Source organism: Platichthys flesus, chromosome 8 (genome assembly GCF_949316205.1).
Source record: "Platichthys flesus chromosome 8, fPlaFle2.1, whole genome shotgun sequence".
Taxonomy (NCBI): domain Eukaryota; kingdom Metazoa; phylum Chordata; class Actinopteri; order Pleuronectiformes; family Pleuronectidae; genus Platichthys; species Platichthys flesus.
The window spans coordinates 108,204-130,000 of record NC_084952.1 but is presented as its reverse complement, the minus strand read 5'-3'; the positions used below and the strand labels follow the sequence as shown (position 1 = coordinate 130,000).

The following is a 21,797-nucleotide window of genomic DNA, read 5'->3' as shown; positions in this document are numbered from 1 at the left end:
TGTGGGACTGCTGGTTCTGGACGAAGGCGGACCGGATGTCCAGAGAGCGAACGTAGAAGACGACGGAGACGGAGATGTGGAGGAGACACAGCAGCACCACCAGCTTACAGGTCCGCTGGAGGAGGCTGAAGTTAGCGGGGTCTCCGGACATCCTGAGCGGCTGGAGGGTGGAGCTGGAGCCGCGAGCGTTCACCGGAAGCAGGAAACAGATTTGGAGGGTCCGCAGCTGGTCCGTTAACTCTCAGCCTCCATTTTACTCTACGTCCGCTCGATTCTAACGACAAAGTGAGATAACGCCGCCGAGCAGCGCGAGCCAGAGGCGGCTCAGGGCTCCGCCTCGTCCCGCTCACCTCTCCACCGGGTCAGCCGCTCCTCAACCCCGCGTCCCCGGCACCAGGTCCCGTTCAAACCGGCTGGAGAGGACGAACAAACAAGAAGAATCGACTTTACTCGAACAAACTCCAACGACCAACCTTTCACTACGAACACGACTAGTTCCGAACTCACTCGGGAAACTTCGGGTCGGTCACTGCGGAGGACACCAACTGTCAGGGGCACGCAATGATCCACTGTACTTCCGGGGGCCGATGACAAAATAAAATTCCGTTATCGTTTCACATTAGTGAAAAATATCCCTAATACAATCACCATTATTATTATTGCTAATATCATTATTAGTAGTTGTATTATTGTTAGCATGGTTATTATCTATTGTTATTACAGATATGTACTTATACATGACACTGCTTTGTTGGTGGCTTTATGTTGTTTGTAGCTCTTAAATGTATTATTTTATTTTATTTATTTTATTATTGTTTTATTTCATGATATTGTAACCCACTTGTTACTGGGTTACTATCTACTAGGTCTGATGAGGAGCTGAACATTCACTGCAATAACCATAAATGAAAGTACACAAGATACACAACATTCAGCCGCTTTACGACGGTCGTCTTTGAAGTATTTTCCCAGTGATCTGTCTTGGGCTGTTTAGTCAATCCACTGTCTTCAGTGTGTAGATATCAGTGACTGTTCCTGTGACAGCTCCTTATAGGAGCATGTACCCTTTATGAGTCTATGTAAGTTGGACTTTTATTCTGAAGGCTGATGTGTTTCCGTGTTGTTGAAGCTGTATGGATAGGTACAGGAAGAGGCGTGGTTGCCGCGTGTGACTTACTATGTACTATGGCCAAACTGTTTATCAATCATTGATCTAAGCCATTCATTATTATTTTAAATTGATGATTATTGTTTGATTGGTCCTGACTCAGGTTGATGATGCTTCTTTTAGAAAAGAGGTTTGGGGGCACCATGGTGATGTGGTGACCTCCCTGCTGTGAAAATGTAAAGTAACTAAAGTGATCGGACTCCATTCATGAGGGTCGTCACCCGTCTTCAGTTCTAACTGATGCTAGAGTCTCAGTCATTTAACTTGTAGGGTTTTTAATCACCACTCATCCTTCTCCACACATCCACTAAGACATGAGCTTCCAGTAGCAGCTTCAGTTCACGCTGTGATGCACTGTCAGGCTCCAAATCATTCATTCTATCAAATCATTTTCAGTACAACTCAGATCAACTTTACTTAACACATGCTTACAACATGTAGCCTGCACTCTGGCTCTTCTTGGGGAAGAGGATGATGCTCCTCCTCCTCCTCCTCCCACTCTCACTGTGAGTCTCCTGCAGAAACATCTGCTCTAATCTTTATATTATACATCTCAGTTCTTTTGACTGCAGCCCCACTTTTATTCAGAACGCTGATGTTAAAAAGACTAAAAAGCAACATGACAACAGCTATGGAAGACCTCCTTCAAGTTACAAGACACATTTATTAATCCCACACTCATGCACGGACACACTCATGCAAATGGGGGGAATTTGTCCTCTGCTTTTGACCCATCTGGTGAACACAGCAGGACACAGCCATGCACGGCGCCCGGGGAGCAGATGTTAGGGGAGTAAGGTGCCTTGCTCAGGAGCACTTAGACAGTGAGGTAGGGAGAGTCCTCTTGGACTTTTTTGGACAGATCCAGGTGTTGTCCATCCAGGTATGTTGTTTTATTTGGTTGTCACTCCGTGGAGTCGTACCAGAGGCCATCCAGTCAGATTTTTCTGCCACTAGTCCACCGCCTCTCCCGTAGTACAGGTGCCAAGATTCCGCACCCAGAAGACCTCAGCAGCTGCAGGTTGGTGGCACTAACATCCGAACCTAATGAATACCCTGGGGCGGCTCGTCCTAAAACATCTCTGCTCCCTGAGACCATCGACAGACCAGCTGCAGTTCGCCTATCAGCCAGGCATCGGGTGGAAGACGCCATCATCTATCTACAACAGAAAGATCTTTCTCATCTGGACAAGCCTGGGATCAATGTGAGGATCATGTTGAGGACCCCGGACTGTGTGTCAGACACGGCTCATTGCAGTAGGGGGGCCCCTCAGAGACCAGTCCTGGCTCTGTTCCTCTTCACCCTCTACACTGCAGACTTCACCTGCCACTCACACTTCTGTCACCTGCAGAAGTTCTCTGATGACTCTGTGATTGTCGGCCTCATCACTGACAAGGAGGACAAGGAATGCAGAGGACAGACACAGGACTCCCTTCCCTCGATACTGTTGAATATCCAGGGAAGGGACATGGAATCAGTGACCTCATATAAGTACCTGAGTGTTCACCTGAACAACAAACTGGACTGGATCAATCATGCCAGTGCACTCTTTAAGAAAGGCCAGTGCATAATGTATCTGCTGAGGAGATGAGGTCCTTTGGAGTGCAGGGGCGCCTCTGAAGACTTGTTATGACTCTGTGGTGGCATCTGCCATCTTCTTTGGAATGGTTTGCCGGGGCAGCAGTATTTCAACTGCTGAAAGGAAGAGACTGAACCGAGGAGGATGATGGCGAAGCAGACTTCCCAGTGATGTGATAGGACACCATCACATCACTGGGCAGCTCCTTCAGCAACAGACTGATCCACCCTTAGTGTCTGAAGGAGAGGTAGCACAGGTCGCTCCTTCCTGCAGCAGTAAGACAACCCCGGTACTCTAACACATAATATTTGTCTTTACACTGTTTATACCGGTTTAATCCCATTTATATTTCTTTTATATAGTGTTGTTTATTTGTATTTCTTTATGTTCCTTCACCCAGGTACTGGATGCTATCAGGATGGTACTTATGTGATGTCTTCTGCTGCTGTAACATTGCAAATTTCCCCATTGTGGGAATTGTTTAATGTAAAATAACTATGTTAACGGCTCTAATGTTACCTTGTTGTTATTGTTAAAACTGTCAATCTTTTTTACCATGTTAAGCGTCTGAGTACCTTTTAAAAGCGCTATACAAATAAAATGTATTATTACCATTATTATTATTGTTTAAGCATGTCATGGTGTCTGATAAACAAACTCATGCACTCTGAGCTGAAAGCCTCAGAGCTCCTCACTGCTGTTGTTGATGTTCATGAGCAGCTGCAGTCTGTGTTTAACATGTTTTACAGACTTACAACCTGAGGGAACTTCTTTATTCTGGAAACTGGTTTCCATGTCGAGATAACTGGTGCGAGCACTTGGTCTCTGACCCACAGGGGAACATTGTGTCCTGAGATGGGTCAGTTCTGCCTGATGCCTCACATAACTGCAACAGCTCAACGCTGACCCACCTTCGCCACACAACTACCCCCACTGTGCAGCAGCTTAACCCAAGACAGGAACCACAAGCTTGATCCAAATGATTTAATCAGTTATTGATGATTTAATCGATAATTGACTATGTTATTGATTATTTAATCAGTTATTGATGATTTTATTGATGATTTAATCACTAATTGACGATGTTATTGATAATTTAACCTGTTATTGATGATGTTATTTGTGATTTAATTAGTTATTTATGATTGTATTGATGATTTAATCACTAATTGATGTTATTGATAATTTAACCTGTTATTGATGATGTTATTTATGATTTAATTAGTTATTAATGATTTTATTGATGATTTAATCACTAATTTAAGATGTTATTGATAATTTAAACTGTTATTGATGATGTTATTTATGATTTAATTAGTTATTAATGATTTTATTGATGATTTAACCTGTTATTGATGATGTTATTTGTGATTTAATTAGTTATTTATGATTGTATTGATGATTTAATCACTAATTTAAGATGTTATTGATAATTTAAACTGTTATTGATGATGTTATTTATGATGTAATTAGTTATTAATGATTTTATTGATGATTTAATAAGTAATTGATGATTTTATTGATGATTTAATCAGTTATTGATGATGTTATTGATAACTTAATCAGTTATTTATGATTTAATCATTTATTTCACTTCCAGACAAACTTGCAGCTGGCGGCGGACAGGGTGACGTGATGACGTCACGGCCGTACGTCAGCTGCTGTGCAGGAATGTGCGGAAACTTCTTCTCCACTTTTGTCTCCGCGCTGTTCGTCGAAGAAAACTAACCCGAGGCCGGAAAACGTGCTCGGAACTCGGTGAAAGTTTGTCCCGGAGGAGCCGGTGAGTGTGTGCGGGGCTGGGGGAGAGGTGCCGGGGCTCAGTGGAACTCTGGGCCCGGGGCAGCCGGAGCGGAGCGGCGGAAAGTTGTCTCGAGTTCAGGGTAAAATGGAGGCGCTGTCCGGGGCTGATCAGGACCATGGCTAACACTCCTGTACCCGCCCAGAGGCCGACCACCGCGGACACACAACACACACAACCCGGTACTTAGAGTCACTTCAGCGGACACACAACACACACAACCCCGGTTCTTACAGTCACTGCAGCGGACACACAACCCCGGTACTTAGAGTAACTACAGCGGACACACGACAAACACACAACCCCGGTACTTAGAGTAACTACAGCGGACACACAACACACACAACCCCGGTACTTAGAGTAACTACAGCGGACACACGACACACACAACCCCGGTACTTAGAGTAACTACAGCGGACACACAACACACACAACCCCGGTACTTACACTTTTATTTTTATTATTTAGTTTAACTTATATTAACAACTTCACTTTCACTCTGGATTCAACGTGAACTCACATCTGGATTGGATTAATCGGGTTTTAATCCGGATTCAAACTGAATTTGCTTCGTTTATTTTGATGTGTTTTTCTGATTCAAGGTTTAAACTGACGTCACTTCTGTTGTTATTTTAACTAAATTTCCTTTTCAATGTGTTAAACTGTTCGTCATCAGGCTAAGTTAGTGTGTTAGTGTGTTTGTGTGTGTGTGTGTGTGTGTGTGTGTGTGTCGCTGTCGACTGAGCTGTGGTGCTGTTTCAAAATGGCCGACAGACACACTGTTCCCTGCACACAGACACATAAAGTTTGAGTGAAACCTGTGGAGCGTCTCTCTGGCCCCTGGTGGATCCAGGTCTCTTCTGATCTGGATTCAGAAGAGACCTGGCCCCTGGTGGATCCAGGTCTCTTCTGATCTGGATTCAGAAGCAGCGGATTGAGAGAAAACAAACTGATGATTGTGAATTTGATAGAGTTGTTGTTTTTGGATGATTCCAGCTGTGAAGGCTGATGTGTAAAACTTTTCTTCCTCTGTTGATAGAAATGTCTTCACACTGATTGTCTCATTGATGGCTGATCAGAATATATCTGATGCATTACGGGTTTAGTTTGACCTTTGACCCTCCCACACACAGCTGTCCCGTGGAGGTGACGAGTGCGAGCCAACATGGCCGCTCACACGGTCTTTTCGGAGGAGATGTTTCCTGTGGAGGTCTCTGTCATGGAAGAGGGTCAGAGTCTCAACACGCTGCCCGCCCCTCAGCTGGTGATGCTGGCCAACGTGGCGGCGGTGACGGCCGGGGAGGGCGTCGGCTGTGACGGCAGCACGGCTGATGAGAAGGAGATGATGGAGCTGAAGACGGTGGGAAGCAGCTACTCCGACAGCGAGGACGAGAACATCATCAGGTCAGAGACTCTTCTGCTGCTACACAAACTTAAACTTCACCTAACCCATGTCTACTTTGTCATTGTCAACAGACCTGATTAACCTCTGGATTATCTCTGGTTAGTCATGGGTTAATCTTTGGATAATCTTCTGTAAACTTTCAGTAAACCTCTGTTAAATGTTGAAGACTAAGTAGCGTGAACACCGAGCCACGTGAGCGCTGGTTACGGGAAACTCTGAACTGGTTTTTGACCGACCAAGTCAAAACGGATTAATGTTCATAAAAATTCAAACTACAAAATGAAAAAACTAGAGAGGAGGGGGAGGGGGGGACAGAGCATGGGAGAGAAACAGCAGAGACGCTAATAGTTTGAATTTTGGGCAAAAATAAATGAAACCACCACCAAGTAAAAAGCTTAGTGACAGTTTGACCGTTAAAGTTCAAATCACTCTGTCAACGTAAAGACAGTGATTTGTCTAAAAGAGCGCGTCAACTGTTTGAGTTCTCTGTTTGATCTGTTTTACAAATATATCTTAATGTCTAAAAAGATAACATAAAGTTTTCAACTTTAAAAATGCTTCGCTCAGCATTTTTGTGTTTTTTATTATAAAACGCATACTTTTCCATATTGCATTTAATGTGTTAGGTGTGGTCCATATGTTAATGTACTGTGTCAAAGTGACAAAATAAAAGTTTCCCTTTCCACAAAGCTTACCTGAAAAAAACGATACCATTCAATGGATGGTAACGAATTTATGTGGAAATAAATGTAAATTCAAAGTATTAAAAAAAGATAAAGATTTTTAGTGCTGAAATGTAAAGAAGGGAGCTGAAGGTCACCTCTGTGTGAGTGTGGTGATCCTCTCTGACACTGACCTGTGTCCACTCCCTGGCCAAGCAGCTACAGCTACGACAACCAGAACCACAGAGAGGTCTGCATCATCGAGTATCCAGAGTCTCCCGCCCCCCCCAACGCCGTGGTCGGCGGTGGTAGCCATGCAGGAGACGAAGAGGAGGATGATGGAGAAAAAGCTGAAGACCTGTCTCACCGACCTCAGCCCTGCCCCCCCACTGAAAAGAAAACCCCCCAGAAGGTCTCCAGACTTAAAGACGGAACTGTCCCCGTGACAGAGGGTGCAAAGAAGAAGAAGCCGTTCCACTGTAAGCCGTGTCACTTCCAGGCTCAGAACGAGCAGCAGTTCGTGGAGCACCTCGGCACCCACAGCGTCAGCAAGATGATGGTGGTGAACCGGGTGGAGGGGCGCAGCAAGACCAAGGCCAAGGAGACGGAGAACCCCGACTCCCGGCCGCCATCGGGCGGGGAGGGGGACAGCAGCGGAGAGACGGGGGCCACATCAGGGGACATCAAAGGGCTGATCAGGTGTGAACGCTGTGGATACAACACCAACAGATACGACCACTACATCGCACACCTGAAACACCACAGCAAGGAGGGCGAGGACCACAGGTAATGTCCCACTGCACCTTCAGTTCCATTTCATTTGTTTAGCGCAAAATCATAATAAACATTATCTCAGCTGAGCAGCTCTGACGACTGTGAGGAGATATGATAACAGGGAGAAGAGCTCAGTGCATGATGGGAGTTCTCCAGCCGTCTAGACCTGTAGCAGCATAACTAAGGGATGGTTCAGGATCTGATCCAGAACTTTAAGCTCCAGACGACGTCTACTGACTGTGTGTGTTTGTCTCCAGGGTGTTTAAGTGCACGCTGTGTCCGTACACCACCGTCAGTCAGTACCACTGGAGGAAGCACCTGAGGAACCACTTCCCCAGCAAACTGCACACCTGCAGTCAGTGTTCCTACTTCTCCGACCGCAAGAGCAACTACATCCAACACATCCGCACTCACACCGGTGAGTCCATTCAATTCTCTTTTCAGTGTGGAAAACTTTATTGGTATGTGTTGCCAAACCACAAATACAATCTGCAAATCACTAATTGACACAAAGTTAATGTTGCTATAAAACATATTTATGACAGGTCATCACATACTGAAATCTTTTTTCCCCATAGAATGAAGCCTATTTTCTCCCTTTGCGTGTAACTAATGTATTCAGGCAATTTCTTTTTCAAATTTGCGGTAGAATTCCTTGCTGATATTTCATTTTTTTCATTCTGTGTGAGAAAGTGCAGCTGTTTCCAAATCTGCCTCGTTACCCAGAGAGCATCAGTCTCTCAGCATCGAGCGGTCAAACACCTGAAGACTGGTTCCGACTCCGTTTGCTGCTTTGTGTTGATTTGATGTGATGAGTTTATTTTGATCCAGGTAAACATGTGATGTGTGTGTTGTACAGGTGTGCGTCCCTTCCAGTGTCTCTACTGTGACTACTCCAGCTCACAGAAGACTCACCTGACCCGACACATGAGGACTCACTCAGGTCAGTCAGAATATTCCTCATCTCCTGGAAATAAAAAACGACCAGAGAGTGTTTGTAAAGATGATCGCCGACTGTTACCGATGTTGTGTTATTGCCACTAACTGGTTGATGTTGTTCCTGTCACTCACTGTTGGCTCTTGTGTGTTTGTGTTGCTCTCACTGAAGCAGAGGATTGATGGTAAAGTCTTTTACATGATGTCACTTTCTGTGTGCTGTTGTGTTGTATTGTATTGAGTTGTGTTCACGTCGTCAGTTATCTGTTGTGTTGTGGTGACGACCTGAAAGCTGCCTGTCCTGATTACAGATCAGTGTTAATAATCATGTTCTGAATTTATAAACACACTGATTTAAAACATAGAAACATTTACTGATTAAATATAAAGCCCGAATAGATCAACACATTAGAATCTAATCATTCATTTCAGCTCAGGCCGGACTGTGTAGGTTTAATAAGAAAAAACACGGGGACATGATGTTTTATATTAGCTCATGATCAACATGAACAAACCGTTGCATGTCTCAGATCTGGTCATTGAAGAATGATGCAGTTTGTTCCGGGTCTGATTCAGGAACCAGTTCTATAGAACACGCTCGCCCATGTTCTGTGACCATTTCTACAACATCCAAAGAACTGGCTGATCAACAATAAACCATTTTCAACCTGTTTTGGAATCAAACAAAGATGGCCGTCGGTTTTCCACCTGTAGTTAGTGTTGAGCTGGCATTATGCTTCTCCATTAATATTCATGTAAACATCTCTGCAAACCTTTATCAGAGAGGAGTTCTGGGTAACTGTAGGTCGTAGGAGTTGACATGGAGAAGTATGATTCCAGCTTTGCGGTAAACAAAGTCCTCAGATGCGACTCTCAGACTCACCTGCTGCATGAAACTCTTGTGTATGACTTACAGGCTGCTGAAGTTTCATAACATCTCATCCTTTGTGTGCAGGTGAGCGTCCGTTCAAGTGTGAGAGCTGTAACTACCTGGCAGCCAATCAGCACGAGGTGACCCGTCACGCCCGGCAGGTCCACAACGGCCCCAAACCTCTTTCCTGCCCCTACTGCGACTACAAGACCGCTGACCGCAGCAACTTCAAGAAGCACGTCGAGCTCCACCTCAATCCTCGTCAATTCCTTTGTCCGCTCTGCAAATACGCCGCCTCCAAGAAATGCAACCTGCAGTACCACATCAAGTCCAGGCACTCCGGCTGCGACGTCTCCGTGGACGTTTCCAAAGTCAAACTCCGTGCCAAGAAGCTGGGTCCTGACAGTGCTGAACCAAACTCAGACCCCAGAACAAGCAAGTTTGACAATTCATCTTGCATTGAGGAGGATTCTGACATGGATGATGGAAATGAGGCTGAGACTCTGGACTCGAGCCCAATCAATCTGTCAATCAGAAAGAGCAGCAGGCCCAGCACCGCCCACTCTGTGCAGAGTGAAACAGCAGAAAAGAATCAGAAGAAATCCAACGTCACGTCCGAGAAAGAGAAGCTACTGAAAACAAAGGACAAGATGGAGCCAGAGAGAAAAATCACAACAAGGCAGAAGAAAAACGAGAAGGTCAACGAAAAACAAACAGACAACACAACTGCTAAAGAAACGCAGGCGATGGCTTCTCTAAACACAGACAGTAAGGTCAAGCGGCGAGTTAAGAAGCTGCCGGCCGAGAAACCAACGGTTCAGGACCAAGCAGAAGCCAAATCCCTAAAAGACCAAAAGGAGACGGAGAAAACTGACCAACAAAGATCCAAGGAAGAAAGAGTCGTGTGGACAAAGGTGGTAAAAGATGAAGAGAAGGCTGGGAGGGAAAAAGAACAGAAGAATGATGGCAGTGGAAAGGAGAACAAAAGCTTCAGTAAACATAGGAAGCTGGGATCAAAGAAGACTACAGAACCTGAAGAAGAAGCTCAACAGAAACCACAAAGTCCCCAGAGGAAAGAAAAGACTTCCAAGAGGAAAGTGGGAGAGGTGTTAGATCTTTCCAAGAAGTGCTCAGCTGAGACGCCGTCCAAGACCAGGCGGATGAAAGCCGTAGCTGCTGAGAAGCTGCAGTCGGAACCCGCTTCTGATGAGTCCACCAAGGCAGATGAAGCCACTCCCACACAGCACAAGTCCAACGGGGCGACACCAGTAAAGCACAAGATGACAAGGAAGTCCAGCAAGAGAGTTCCAGGACTTCAGCAACCTTCAGCAAGCAGTGCGTCCACTGAGGCTCCAGAAGCGTCCACGCAACCAGAAAACCCAACGGGCGCCACCAATTCTGAGCCCCCCCCGACAGAACCCATCCCTGAGAAGCAGGAAACCCCAACAGATGAAACTGTGCTGGAGAAGCCTCTGAACCTGGAAGCGTCGGACACCTGCAGCCCAGATGAGGACACGCCCTCTCCAGCTGAACCCCGCCCTGCGCCGACCTTCCTCAAACCCACCTCTCCGCCCTCTCTGGTGCTTCCAAGCCAGCGAATCAGACCCGCTGACACCGAGGACGACGAGGGGATTCACAGCAGCCACGAAGGAGGAAGCGACATCAGCGACAGCGCCTCGGAGGGCAGCGACGACTCCGGCCTCAACGGCACCGGCCCCCGGTCCGGGAAGATGGCCAACGACCCAGAAACGCCCACCGACGAGATCCCCACACCGACGGAGCTCAAGAGTCACTTGTGCATCTTCTGTGACCGTACGTTTCCTCTGGAGGGGGAGTACCGCCGGCACCTGAACCGGCACCTCGTCAACGTCTACTACATGGACGAGCCGGCCAAAGGACAGAATTAACCCTCAACGTCTTTTCATGGTTTACGTGTTTTATCTTGAAACAGAAAGTTGCATTCTGACGCTCGGAGCCCGAAAACCAATCGGAGCCAGTAATCCCAAGTTAATGGTCATTATGGTTTTCTTAAGGACGGTTGTACAAGATCACTGAACTCCAAAGTCAGGATGTGACCTCTGACCTTTTGACAGAGACCAAATTGATTCGTCTTGTTAAAGTTACAGATTTGAATTGTTTGTTTGCAGCTTCATGATATGAACTCACTCCGGGTCTCAGCACCATCATCACGATGAACAGCTTCCACCGGGTCACAGATCCAAAGCGTTCCCATTATATATTCACTTTATGAAAAGGCAGCACGTGATGCTAGCTGGTGTTCCATGAGAGAGAGCACAGGTGTCTGCTTCCTTGTGATGTGTAGATGTAAAACATTATTTTCTAAAGGGATCTTTGTTTTTAAACAGGAAGTGCCTTTGACAATCATAAACGTCTCAGCTGTTTGTTTCAGTGACGTCATTCACGTGTTGATTAAGCGTCTGTTAGCCTCAGCGGGAAGAGGCCGCCGCCCACTTTGGTTTTAAGTAGAACCGAACATCGAATATTAAACATTTCATTCTCCCTTAGATCAAATAATTAGTTTAATGTTTATTAACCTTTAAAAACTGTTGCTGAAGCAAAAACAATAAACGAAACTCGTGTAAATAAATTGGTGAAATATTTCCTCTTTTAGTCGTGAAGACTTGTCTCCATGGAAACAAGGGCAGGAGCCACGTCACATGATGTAATTTGACCGTTTTATTATCAACTGTCGTTACATTGGTTGATTATTAGAAAACTCAAATCAAATCCTTCAAATAAAAAAAGTTTCACCAGAGGACTTCAAAATAAAACACCACAAATGTGACTTAACAGTCAAACAGAGCCTCATGAGTCCTTTGAGACGTTTAGTTTCCAGTGACCTCTGACCTCACCGGTTCCTCCATCTGCAGGTAGGGGGAGCTCTAACCAACACTTCAACTGCTCCATTTTTAAATTAAGGCTTTTTTAGAGTGTCCCATCTCCTGTGTCCACCTGTCTGCCGCTTCACTTCCTCTTCACCGGCGGCCTCTTGGCTCCTCTGGCCGAAACGCCATCGTCCATTAGCCCCGGAGGCTTCATCGATTTGTAGGCGGCTGATTTTCGGATGCGTTCTCCTTTCAGAGAGACGATGTGAGGAAGCATCGGTGGCGTCCTCAGACTGAAGCCCGCCCCCCGAGGACCAAGAACCCTCAGTGTCACCTGATCCCCTTCCACCGCCGTCACAGCGACCCAGCCTGCACACAGGACGGAGCCTCTCTTACAATGGAACCAAATTAACTCATCATTTGATTAAAGTTAAATTTCAGTGATACAATCAATAAAAATCATTCATGACTACTTAATAATCATGATTTTGGACTCGGTCGTGTCTCCGGTGTTTTACCTGCAGACGACAGTTTGATGTCAGCGGCCGCCTCCAGGTAGCCCCGCCCCTCCAACCTGAACTCCTGAGGAACTAACGTGGGGAAGTCCTTCATCCGCTCGGCCCCGCCCATGGGAACCTGGACGCACAAACACACACACACCTCAGTGTTTAAACTCAACAGCTGGCTGATCATGTGAACATGTGACGCACCCCCAGCAGGACATGTCCTGCATGTCTTGCGTAAAGGCTGTCCGCTTTGTCCAGACTGGTGACGTGAACTGGGAGACGACTGGACGCCACGACTGAAAACCAGCAGGACTTCTGACCCTGCAGAGGACAATCATTGAATCAGACGTCACAGATAAAGGATCAATATGCATCAGAGCGTGAGGACAGCTGTCACTCACCTGCAGGAAGTCAATCCTGGCCACGCCCCCAACAAACAGACTCATACCAGGCTTCAGAACAAACGTCCGCGGGACGATGGCCGACGTGGGGACCACTGCCCTCACTTCCTGCTCGTTCAACAGGCTGAGGATCTGAGCGAGAGTCGTTCACACACACTGATTATTATGGTCTGTCATGTCTCGGATCTGCGTGTGTGCGTATGTCTCACGTCGTTGTCCTTCATGATCCCCGGCGTGTCGTACAACCAGTGAGCGTCCTTCAGCTCGTTATAGCTCAACTCCTCGGGCGTCCTGATGGTACCTGAGAGGTCAGGGGTCAAGAGACAGACAGGTCAACGTCAGAGAGACACACCTCATGTCCAGGGCTGTAGTGGTTAATATAAAAGAAAGCTGGCAAGCTATAACTTAATAAAAGCTTATTTTATAAACAATGATGGAACTAAGTATATTTAGTTTTGCAATTTTATTTGACCTTATACATTACATCTATATTACATTATTAGAATATTGTACTTTTACTCCAAGTTGCTACTTACTTTACAAAATGATTTCTTTATATACAAACAGAATCCTGCTTTTACAATAAAGCATGTTTAATTATAAAAAGATAATTGTCCAGCCACCATCATTGTTTTCCAGTCAGTGGACAAGAGAGAGGGACAGACAGTCAGTGGACAAGAGACAGGGACAGACAGTCAGTCAACAAGAGACAGGGACAGACAGTCAGTCAACAAGAGACAGGGACAGACAGTCAGTCAACAAGAGACAGGGACAGACAGTCAGTCAACAAGAGACAGGGACAGACAGTCAGTGGACAATCAGTTAAAAACCGGACAATAACAAAAGGAGTGAACCACCATAAAAAGTTGAGTAAACTTTGTCGTGTTTAAAAGTTGTGTAACCGGTGTTTACTCACTACAGCCGAGTTCCTGTCTCACCTGTCGTCAGTTGTCCGTCTTCATTTTGTCCAAACGCTAAACTGTCGGGATCAAACTGGATCTCGTCTGGTCTGGATCCGGCCTCGGCGCGGAATGTTCTTCCAACACGACCTGAGAACACGCGACCGGGTGAACATGTAATCATGTGACCAGATGAACATGAGACCCCCCCACTCCTTACCCACTAAGTAGCCTTGTCGGCTGAACTGTCTCATCCTCGTCTGCTCGACACGCGACAGCTCGTCCTCCGTCAGGCGCGACGCCTCGTTCAGTCGTTTCTGTCTCCTGAACATTCTGTGCGGTGTCGGGTTGATGATGGGAAACTTCAGCAGGTTCAGAGTCGTCCCTGAACGCACCACGCAGTCACATGACAAAGAATATCAACGTCTGACTGATCCTTTAAATAATGATCATGACTGACTTGAACTTGAATAGCACATTTAAATATTTAACAGGTTAATTCAAATTGTAATATTTCATTAACATTCTTGGTAAGTGAGGGATGCTGATGTCACTGGATCAGATGATGGGCGTGGTGCTCACCGGGCCACGGGGAGATGGTGGCCTTGTGGATCAGCTCGGAGGCCTTGGACTTGCAGTAGTCGGACTCCAGCAGCGTGTTGAACAGGGTGGACTTCCCTGCGTTGGCGCTCCCGACCAGGTACACGTCCCCTTTGTACTTCCAGGACCTCTGCAGGCTGGAGATCAGCGGCTCGATGCCGTAGCCGGTCTTGGCACTGATGAGGTGAATGTCGGCCACCTGGCCCCCTAAGCCGGCCCCCTGACAGCACTGGGCGACCTGGCCCTTGATTCGCCGCAGGTAGCCGGGCGAGTCCCTGGGGAGCAGGTCGATCTTGTTGCCGAGCACAACCACGTGTTTGTTGGTACCGACCAGCTGGAGCAGGTCGGGGGGGATGGAGTCCGGAAGGTCGAGCAGGTCGACAATGAGCAGCACCAGGACCTGAAGGGGTCGGATCTGCTGCACCACCGCCCGGTACTGGTCTTTGGACACTTCCAGGTGCAGCGCCTTGTGGTGGTGGGTGAGCAGGTGGCAGCGCTGACAGACGGCGCCACGCAGACCCCCCCCCTCCTGCAGCAGGGCCTTGTACTTTTCACTGGGCAGGTAGCCGGCGGCCATGACGGCGGTGCAGTGCAGCACGGCCCCGCAGCCCGAGCAGCCGGTGTCGCTGACCGGCTCGTCCACGTCCGGAGACCCAAAGATCTTCTGCTCACCTTTACCGGCCGCCGCCTTCTTCTTCCTCTTGGTCTTTGCAGCCACCAGGTCTTCATCCAGAGGGAAGTCCACGTCCTGGAACTGGATCAGAGAGTCGGGGTTCGTCTCGGGCGGGGCCCCCCCCCTCAACCCCTTCAGCTGACGTTCCAGAGACCTCGGGAATTTCTGAGGGAGGACAGGAAGGGGGGGGGCTGTGAAGCTCAGTTGGTCGAGCAGCTTCTTCTCCTGATGTGGGTCGTCCTCTGGATCTGCACCGGAAGACAGAGCCAGAGGGAACAGAGAGGAGCTCAGTGCTGCCCCACGCTGGAGGTCACAGGTACTTATCAATATTACCAATGGTTCACACCTCTCATGAACTAGTTCATAGTTCAGTTCATTTCATAGATTTAAGGTGGAAAGTGAGAATGAAAGACTTAACTTGTAAAACCTTATCCATCACTTCCCCTTGTCTTTACTGTCGGAATCTTTATCAGTGTTAAAATCCCTCAGATAATAACAAGGAGCATCGGATGTAGTTGTGAGTCTGCGTCTCTGCTCTCTCTCCATCTGTATATGAGACCGAGAGGTGTTGTGTAGCAGGTACGGCCTGCCCCTTTAAGGAGAGTGTGTAGTGTGTGACGTAGTGCACCTGGGTATTGTGGGAAAAGACGCTAACAGTGTGTGTTTAACGAGAAGTGAACGAGCACCTAGAGGCGAGTGTTGCTCCTGCTGTATCTCCGAGAAATAAAGTGGCCGCATTCCAAGTTAAGAAACGTCTCCTCCTCCTTCTTCACGGATTGGTCCGGACGGCTGGTCACCGGCCGACAGCCAGCCAAGATAACCAGTGAGCTGAGACACCGGCCAGAGGAGACAACACTGGGAATACGTGGCTTGTTTGGTCTGCATGTGTGTGTGATGTCCTGAGGGTCAGTGAACAGGTGGGGGTGGGGCACGTGACAGCTCTAGACCACTGGCTGTGGGGTTGTGTGGGATGGCAGGCTCTCATTGGCTGATGAGTTGGCGAGTCGAGGGTGAATGAGGAAGAGGAGTGAAGAGGTGGTGGATGTGAGGAGTGTGGGAGTTACGAACAGGAAGTGTGTCGTGTTCGCTGGACTTTAACAAAGTGACACACAAAGAGACAAGTTCCCTGTCGTCTACACACGAGGACGCTACAACATGAACGTGTTCAATGAACGCGGTGCCCCCAGCCTTCTTTGTACACACGTCTGATTCCTCAGTTGTGTGGGAGTCTGTTGCACCCCCGGTTTCATCGAGGTGTCTTACCGAAATGTAAACAAACTTCCTCAGATCATGTGAACGCACAAATGATGAAGAGCCGGAGGTCCTGGAACATGTAAACACCTTTTCAACTAAATGCATAGTATATTAGAACTCAGTCTTTAATAGACCATTTCATTTACTAATGCATTGACCGAATGGATTAAAGAACCACAATGCTCTTTCATCATTTAGTCATAAATAAAATCTTCAATATTTATATTAAGTTACAATACTTGGAATAGAGTATATTCTAAGTTTTTGGGCCTTTAATTGATCGGTCACTCCCAAATATTTCTAGAGCCAAGAAATTGCTTCTCTGTAGTTTTGATAATCAGATATGAGAGCTTATAAATTAATATATCTATATAGATATCTATACAAACATCACGTGTGCCCCATGTGACATATTGATCAGGTTCAGTCTCTCAGACTCATCCTTCAGGTGCGTGTCTCACCCGTGTAGTCCACAAACACGAACTGCTCCTCCTGGTTCGGGTCCACGGTGCAGCTCCGGACTGCTCCACGGTCTCTGCTGCTCCACTGCCGGACCAGACCTCGTACTGACCCGGGTCCAGAGGGAACGGAGTCCCGGACAAGACCTCGGACTGACCCGGGTCCAGAGGGTCCAGAGACCCGGACCAGACCTCGGACTGCCCCGGGTCCAGAGGGTCCAGAGGGTCCAGAGACCCGGACCAGACCTCGGACTGACCCGGGTCCAGAGGTCACGGTGACCCGGACCAGACCTCGGACTGACCCGGGTCCAGAGGGTCCAGAGACCCGGACCAGACCTCGGACTGCCCCGGGTCCAGAGGTCACGGTGACCCGGACCAGACATCGGACTGACCCGGGTCCAGAGGGTCCGGAGACCCGGCGGGTCAAAGACGTCCACAGCTGCCGGCGGACACACACCTGACACAGGCTCATTCTTCCAGTTACACCTTGGCGCTGGAACACACACGCCTGTTGATCACTTCCTACACGGATGTGACGTCACACATAATATTTTCGTGTTCCGTTAAAAGAAGAGTGAGTGAATGACGACAGGAGGTCTCACTCTGCTACAACTTCAGGAACGATGTTAGTCATGGTTCAAACAGTTTAGTTTTGTATAGAAACTGAATGGTTCATGTTTTATTGATAATGATATCAATATTTGAATGAATACTCTTGTTAAATTATTAATAATCTTTTCTGCAGATGATTGAAATGTATTTAATAAATAAATTCTGTTTTATGGCAGACACAGAATGTGTCGAAACGAGCTACCGTCTGAAGTGAGACCTCCTGTTCTCTGAGGATCTCTGCATCGTCACGTCTCTTCACTTTCAACATGATGTCGATCAGGAAAGTTTCACTGAGATCAGCTGCGACTCTGGTTTCACCTGCTGCTGCTCAGGTGAGTGCATCTGCACCAGTATGACACCTGATCCTGTTCACACCTGCACCAGTATCACACCTGATCCTGTTCAGATCCTGTTCAGCCCCTCTTTAGACCTGGTTCTGTTCACACCAGCACCAGTATCACACCTGATCGTGTTCACACATACAACAGTATCACACCTGATCCTGTTCAGATCCTCTACAGACCTGATCTACTTCAGACCTGGTCTCACCATGATTTGTATTTAGGTTAAGGTTCAGTCTCTGATTCTTTGAAAAGGTCGAACCTTGAAACCTGAAGTTAAACATTAAACTGTTTAAACACACACACAGACACACACACACACACACACACACACACACACACACACACTCTGTAGTCTAGGTCCAGATCTAGTCTGTAGTCCAGATCCAGTCTTCTAGTCCAGGTCCATTCTATAGTCCAGGTCCAGATCCAGTCTTCTAGTCCAGGCCCAGTCTGTAGTCTAGATCTGGTCTGTAGTTCAGATCCAGTTTTTAGTCCAGGTCCTATAGTGTGAGGCTCAGTTTGTCAATCAGAGTGAGACCTCTGCTGTCTTGTTTCTTCTCTGCAGCTTCGTGTGCGTCTCTCCACTGGTCCCCAGCAGCAACACAAAACTTTTTACGAGTTCCGCACCTATTGCATCCGTCCAGAGCAGAACGCCGCCTTCCTTAAACTAACCAATGAGAAGGTCCACCTGCGCACCGCCCACTCCGAGCTGATTGGCTACTGGAGTGTTGAGTATGGGGGCTTGAACCAGGTTTTCCATATATGGAAGTATGGTAAGTGGGTCCTTTTGTGCTCGGGTCCCAGTTCGTGTTTCTTAGCGTGTTAGTGACCTCGACTCTCGTCCATCAGACAGCTACGCTCAGCGGGCGGGGGTTCGGGCGGCGCTCGCTCAGGACCCCTCATGGATCTCAGAGTACATCTCCAAAGCGATACCAATGTTGACGTCTCAGGACAACGAGGTCACCTACCTGGTTCCCTGGAGCCACCTGCAGAGGCCGCCACAGGAGGGGGGTAGGCCCCGCCCCCTCACACACACACATTGTAACAGAGATGATGTGTTTTTATAGCAGGTGTGTGTTTCAGGTGTGTACGAGCTGGTGTCTTACCACATGCGTCCTGGTGGTCCAGCGGTTTGGGCCGATGCCTTCCAGGCTGCTGTAACCTCCCATGATGCACCAGGGTACGGCAAGTTGCTGGGAGCTTTCCACAGCGAATTTGGAAAACTGAACAGAGGTGAAAAAAAGAACGACAATAACACACCGACAAAATTATAATCAAAGAAGATTCTGGACATCACAGTCATCCAACTTCTAATGTGTGTGTGTGTGTGTGTGTGTGTGTGTGTGTGTGTGTGTGTGTGTGTGTGTGTGTGTGTGTGTGTGTGTGTGTGTGTGTGTGTGTGTGTGTGTGTGGCGCTCAGTTCACACTCTTCAGTGGTTTGAGAGCGCTGACCACCGAGCTGAGGTTCGACACCGAGCTCACACTGACTCCAGATTAGTTGCTGCAGGTGAGACACTGAGACGTCTTCAGTAATAATCCACGCAGACCAATCATTTCAATAATCAGAATCTCTCTCCCAGTCAGAGACAGTGTCGTCCATCTCGACTCTCAGAAGAACAAACTCATGTTCCCGTGTCCCTTTTCTCCGATGAAGTAAATTCCTGTCTCCATGACAGTGTCCAATCCTGTGTTGTGAGAGTTGGAGGGGGCGGAGCTTGTCTTTGTTTTACAGCTGCAGACAAATGGATAAAGTTTATGTCTGTGTTGTCATGACGTTCATGAAAAATACGATAGAATAAAATCTTTAAAAAAAACTTGACTTTCTATGTCTGCGTTCTCTTCCAGCTGCTGTCAGACAGATGTTCAGCTGAATCGTGTTCATGTTGATCCAGATTTTTAAATCATATAAACACAAAGAATCTGATAAAGTGAATCTGAAGCTCTGCAGCTCAGAGTCTCTCACGTGTCGATGTCTGTTCAACCTGAGGATCAGTCAGCTGACAGCTCTCCCCTGCTCTGATTGATCCTCGGGTGGAGGTGAAGGGCTCTCCCAGCTACCTCCACCTCCACAGTCACTTTTCCATCACTGCCGATCGAGCCCATTAAACCAGCGTCTGCTGCCTGGGAGCGAAGGTGGATTCCATCACACTGCAGACAGAATCCAGATGTTTGTGGGTTTTTCAACCAGTGCAAAACAGGATTAAGTGCAGAGCGGTTTTCTGGCTAGATTCACCTCCATGGTTCCACTCGTCCTGCCATACATCAACCCCACAAAGCGCTCCAACAGGGACTTGGACCGTTCCCTCACATCCCCTGGTAACTCATGAGCTCACTGCAGGCTCTAACCCTAACACTTCAGGGGAAGCTTCCTAATCTCTCATGTTCCTCACGGCTGAGTCTGAACAGCTTTTCTTTTTCTGACCAACACGCGGAAGTCTCTGCACTGCTTTGATTCCCTCGACCTTCTGTCAGGGATGTCAACCGCCAAGATGATATTAGCTTGTCTTCTCAAGCTTAGATTTTGCATATGGACAAAGACACTGTCTGCATAGTCCTGGTAAGTAGTGCAGTTCCAGGATTCAGCATCTGGAACACAGCTGTACATTGAGGAACACAACGTCCACCACATCTTCCCTCCGCTTCATGCAAGGCCACAGGATGTCTCACCTCGTTAAAGCCCTGTGAGACTAATTGTGATTTGTGAATATGGGCTATACAAATAAAATTGTATTGATTGATAGATCCATACGACTACATTTTATTTTGAAAATTGTTATTGAACAAAAACCATGTCTGTCCCTGTCCAAGTGTTTAAGATCGATCAGAAGATTTCAACTTGACAAAGAAAGAAAAATGGAGAGTGAAGGAAATGCAAATAAACTATCATGCTAGCTTCCAATTAGCACGTTCTCTAATGAGCTAGTTTGCTAAAGAATTACTGTAAATATTTCTTCTACATTCTAACTCGTAGGTCTCAGGCAGAAGAGTCAAGTAAACTTAACTAAACTTGATTTTTCAGGAGAAGGTCAACTCATGATATGTGAAACATACAATTATTACCATTAGCCGCTAGCTTCAGATTAGCTTGTTGCCTTTGGAGAAATGGATGAAGCAACTGGCAGCAGGTCGACGTCTTCAATTCGAACAAAAATTTGAAAAAAATAAAAAGTCGAATGATTAATTAAAGAAATGTAATCATACATGTCATTCAGTCATACATTATAAAATGCCCCATTGCACCAGCTACTAACATTGTATAGGACAGTTAAAATCAACAGAGACCCTCAAATTAAACATATAAATTACTTGAGAGCTACGTGAGCTACCAATAGAAAGCAACTAATGTTAGCATTTAACCACTTCCTTGCTAACATCACTGTTTGGAAAAAGATGTTAAAATATCAGTGCTTCAGTCTGGAAGTTCCACAGAAGCATGTTCCAGTGAACAGAATGAGAAATAACCTGACACCTACAAAACGTACCATTAAGAACATCCAGTCTAAAATATATTGGTCCAAGATTTGATCTCAGATATTTTAATATTTAACAGGTTGAATTCTAATTAGCTAAATATGTTGTTTATCCTTGAAACAGATTCAAACTCTCTGTCTTTTCTGTAACTGATCAGACAGCATGAAATAAAACATACAACTGAAGTAACTGGTGACAACTTCTTCAGACGTAATGAAACAACAGAAAACAAACACAACATGCCTCCATACGGCTCCTTCAAATCAGACTCGAACCGGTGTCATGTGCTTCATGTTTAAAGCCTGAACGTGACCTCTGGAGCAGAGGGAACGTGACCTCTGGAGCAGAGGTCACGTTCACACTTAGACACAGGGGCTGACAGGTCCATGGAACCACAGGAGCAGCATGGAGACATGTTGTGTTTGTTTCCTGTTGTTTCATTACGTCTGAAGAAGAGGTCGCCTCGGCTGTTTCCCCCTGAAACACTTCACCCCCTGTCGGCATCGAGTCCATGATGAGCTATCCCTGTACGTCAT

General features: G+C 46.9%; 4 protein-coding genes and 1 long non-coding RNA gene across 8 annotated transcripts in view; 2 read left to right on the top strand and 3 right to left on the bottom strand.

The window, feature by feature from the left end:
* The window catches only part of b4galt1l (DP-Gal:betaGlcNAc beta 1,4- galactosyltransferase, polypeptide 1, like), an 11,053-nt gene extending 10,538 nt beyond the window's left edge, over nucleotides 1-515 (bottom strand). Inside the window, exon 1 of the mRNA XM_062393210.1 lies at nucleotides 1-515. This exon is cut by the window's left edge and continues 183 nt beyond it. Coding sequence (XP_062249194.1) covers nucleotides 1-151 — 151 coding nt within the window. The 5' untranslated portion in view covers nucleotides 152-515.
* Nucleotides 516-4,214: 3,699 nt separating this feature from the next.
* Nucleotides 4,215-11,584, top strand: rest (RE1-silencing transcription factor). Of its 3 annotated transcripts, none has more exons than XM_062393050.1 (6): nucleotides 4,215-4,531; nucleotides 5,683-5,953; nucleotides 6,833-7,402; nucleotides 7,648-7,808; nucleotides 8,250-8,333; nucleotides 9,282-11,584. In XM_062393050.1, the coding sequence occupies exons 2-6, from the start codon at nucleotides 5,715-5,717 to the stop codon at nucleotides 11,102-11,104; spliced, it is 2,877 nt and encodes a 958-aa protein (XP_062249034.1). In that variant the 5' UTR covers nucleotides 4,215-4,531; nucleotides 5,683-5,714; the 3' UTR covers nucleotides 11,105-11,584. The 3 variants fall into 3 exon arrangements, with proteins under 3 accessions (XP_062249034.1, XP_062249036.1, XP_062249035.1); XM_062393052.1 differs by having other exon boundaries at nucleotides 4,217-4,531; nucleotides 6,836-7,402; XM_062393051.1 differs by lacking the exon at nucleotides 4,215-4,531 and adding an exon at nucleotides 4,548-4,731.
* A 290-nt stretch (nucleotides 11,585-11,874) lies between these two features.
* noa1 (nitric oxide associated 1) lies at nucleotides 11,875-17,515 on the bottom strand. Of its 2 annotated transcripts, XM_062393055.1 has the most exons (10): nucleotides 17,171-17,513; nucleotides 16,838-17,080; nucleotides 14,432-15,370; nucleotides 14,070-14,234; nucleotides 13,889-13,999; nucleotides 13,160-13,251; nucleotides 12,951-13,082; nucleotides 12,754-12,870; nucleotides 12,562-12,679; nucleotides 11,875-12,412 (listed from the first exon to the last, which is right to left on the bottom strand). In XM_062393055.1, exons 1-10 carry the CDS (start codon nucleotides 17,304-17,306, stop codon nucleotides 12,183-12,185), a joined length of 2,283 nt encoding a protein of 760 aa, XP_062249039.1. In that variant the 5' UTR covers nucleotides 17,307-17,513; the 3' UTR covers nucleotides 11,875-12,182. The 2 variants fall into 2 exon arrangements, with proteins under 2 accessions (XP_062249039.1, XP_062249038.1); XM_062393054.1 differs by having other exon boundaries at nucleotides 16,838-17,515.
* A 107-nt stretch (nucleotides 17,516-17,622) lies between these two features.
* Nucleotides 17,623-19,586, top strand: nipsnap3a (nipsnap homolog 3A (C. elegans)). The gene is made up of 6 exons (XM_062393056.1): nucleotides 17,623-17,778; nucleotides 18,356-18,563; nucleotides 18,640-18,801; nucleotides 18,874-19,023; nucleotides 19,211-19,297; nucleotides 19,371-19,586. The coding sequence occupies exons 1-6, from the start codon at nucleotides 17,713-17,715 to the stop codon at nucleotides 19,445-19,447; spliced, it is 750 nt and encodes a 249-aa protein (XP_062249040.1). The 5' UTR covers nucleotides 17,623-17,712; the 3' UTR covers nucleotides 19,448-19,586.
* On the bottom strand, nucleotides 19,489-20,913 carry LOC133958326 (uncharacterized). The gene is made up of 2 exons (XR_009921670.1): nucleotides 20,024-20,913; nucleotides 19,489-19,938 (listed from the first exon to the last, which is right to left on the bottom strand). It is a non-coding gene; the product is annotated as an uncharacterized LOC133958326 (long non-coding RNA).
* Between the last annotated feature and the right edge of the window lie 884 nt (nucleotides 20,914-21,797).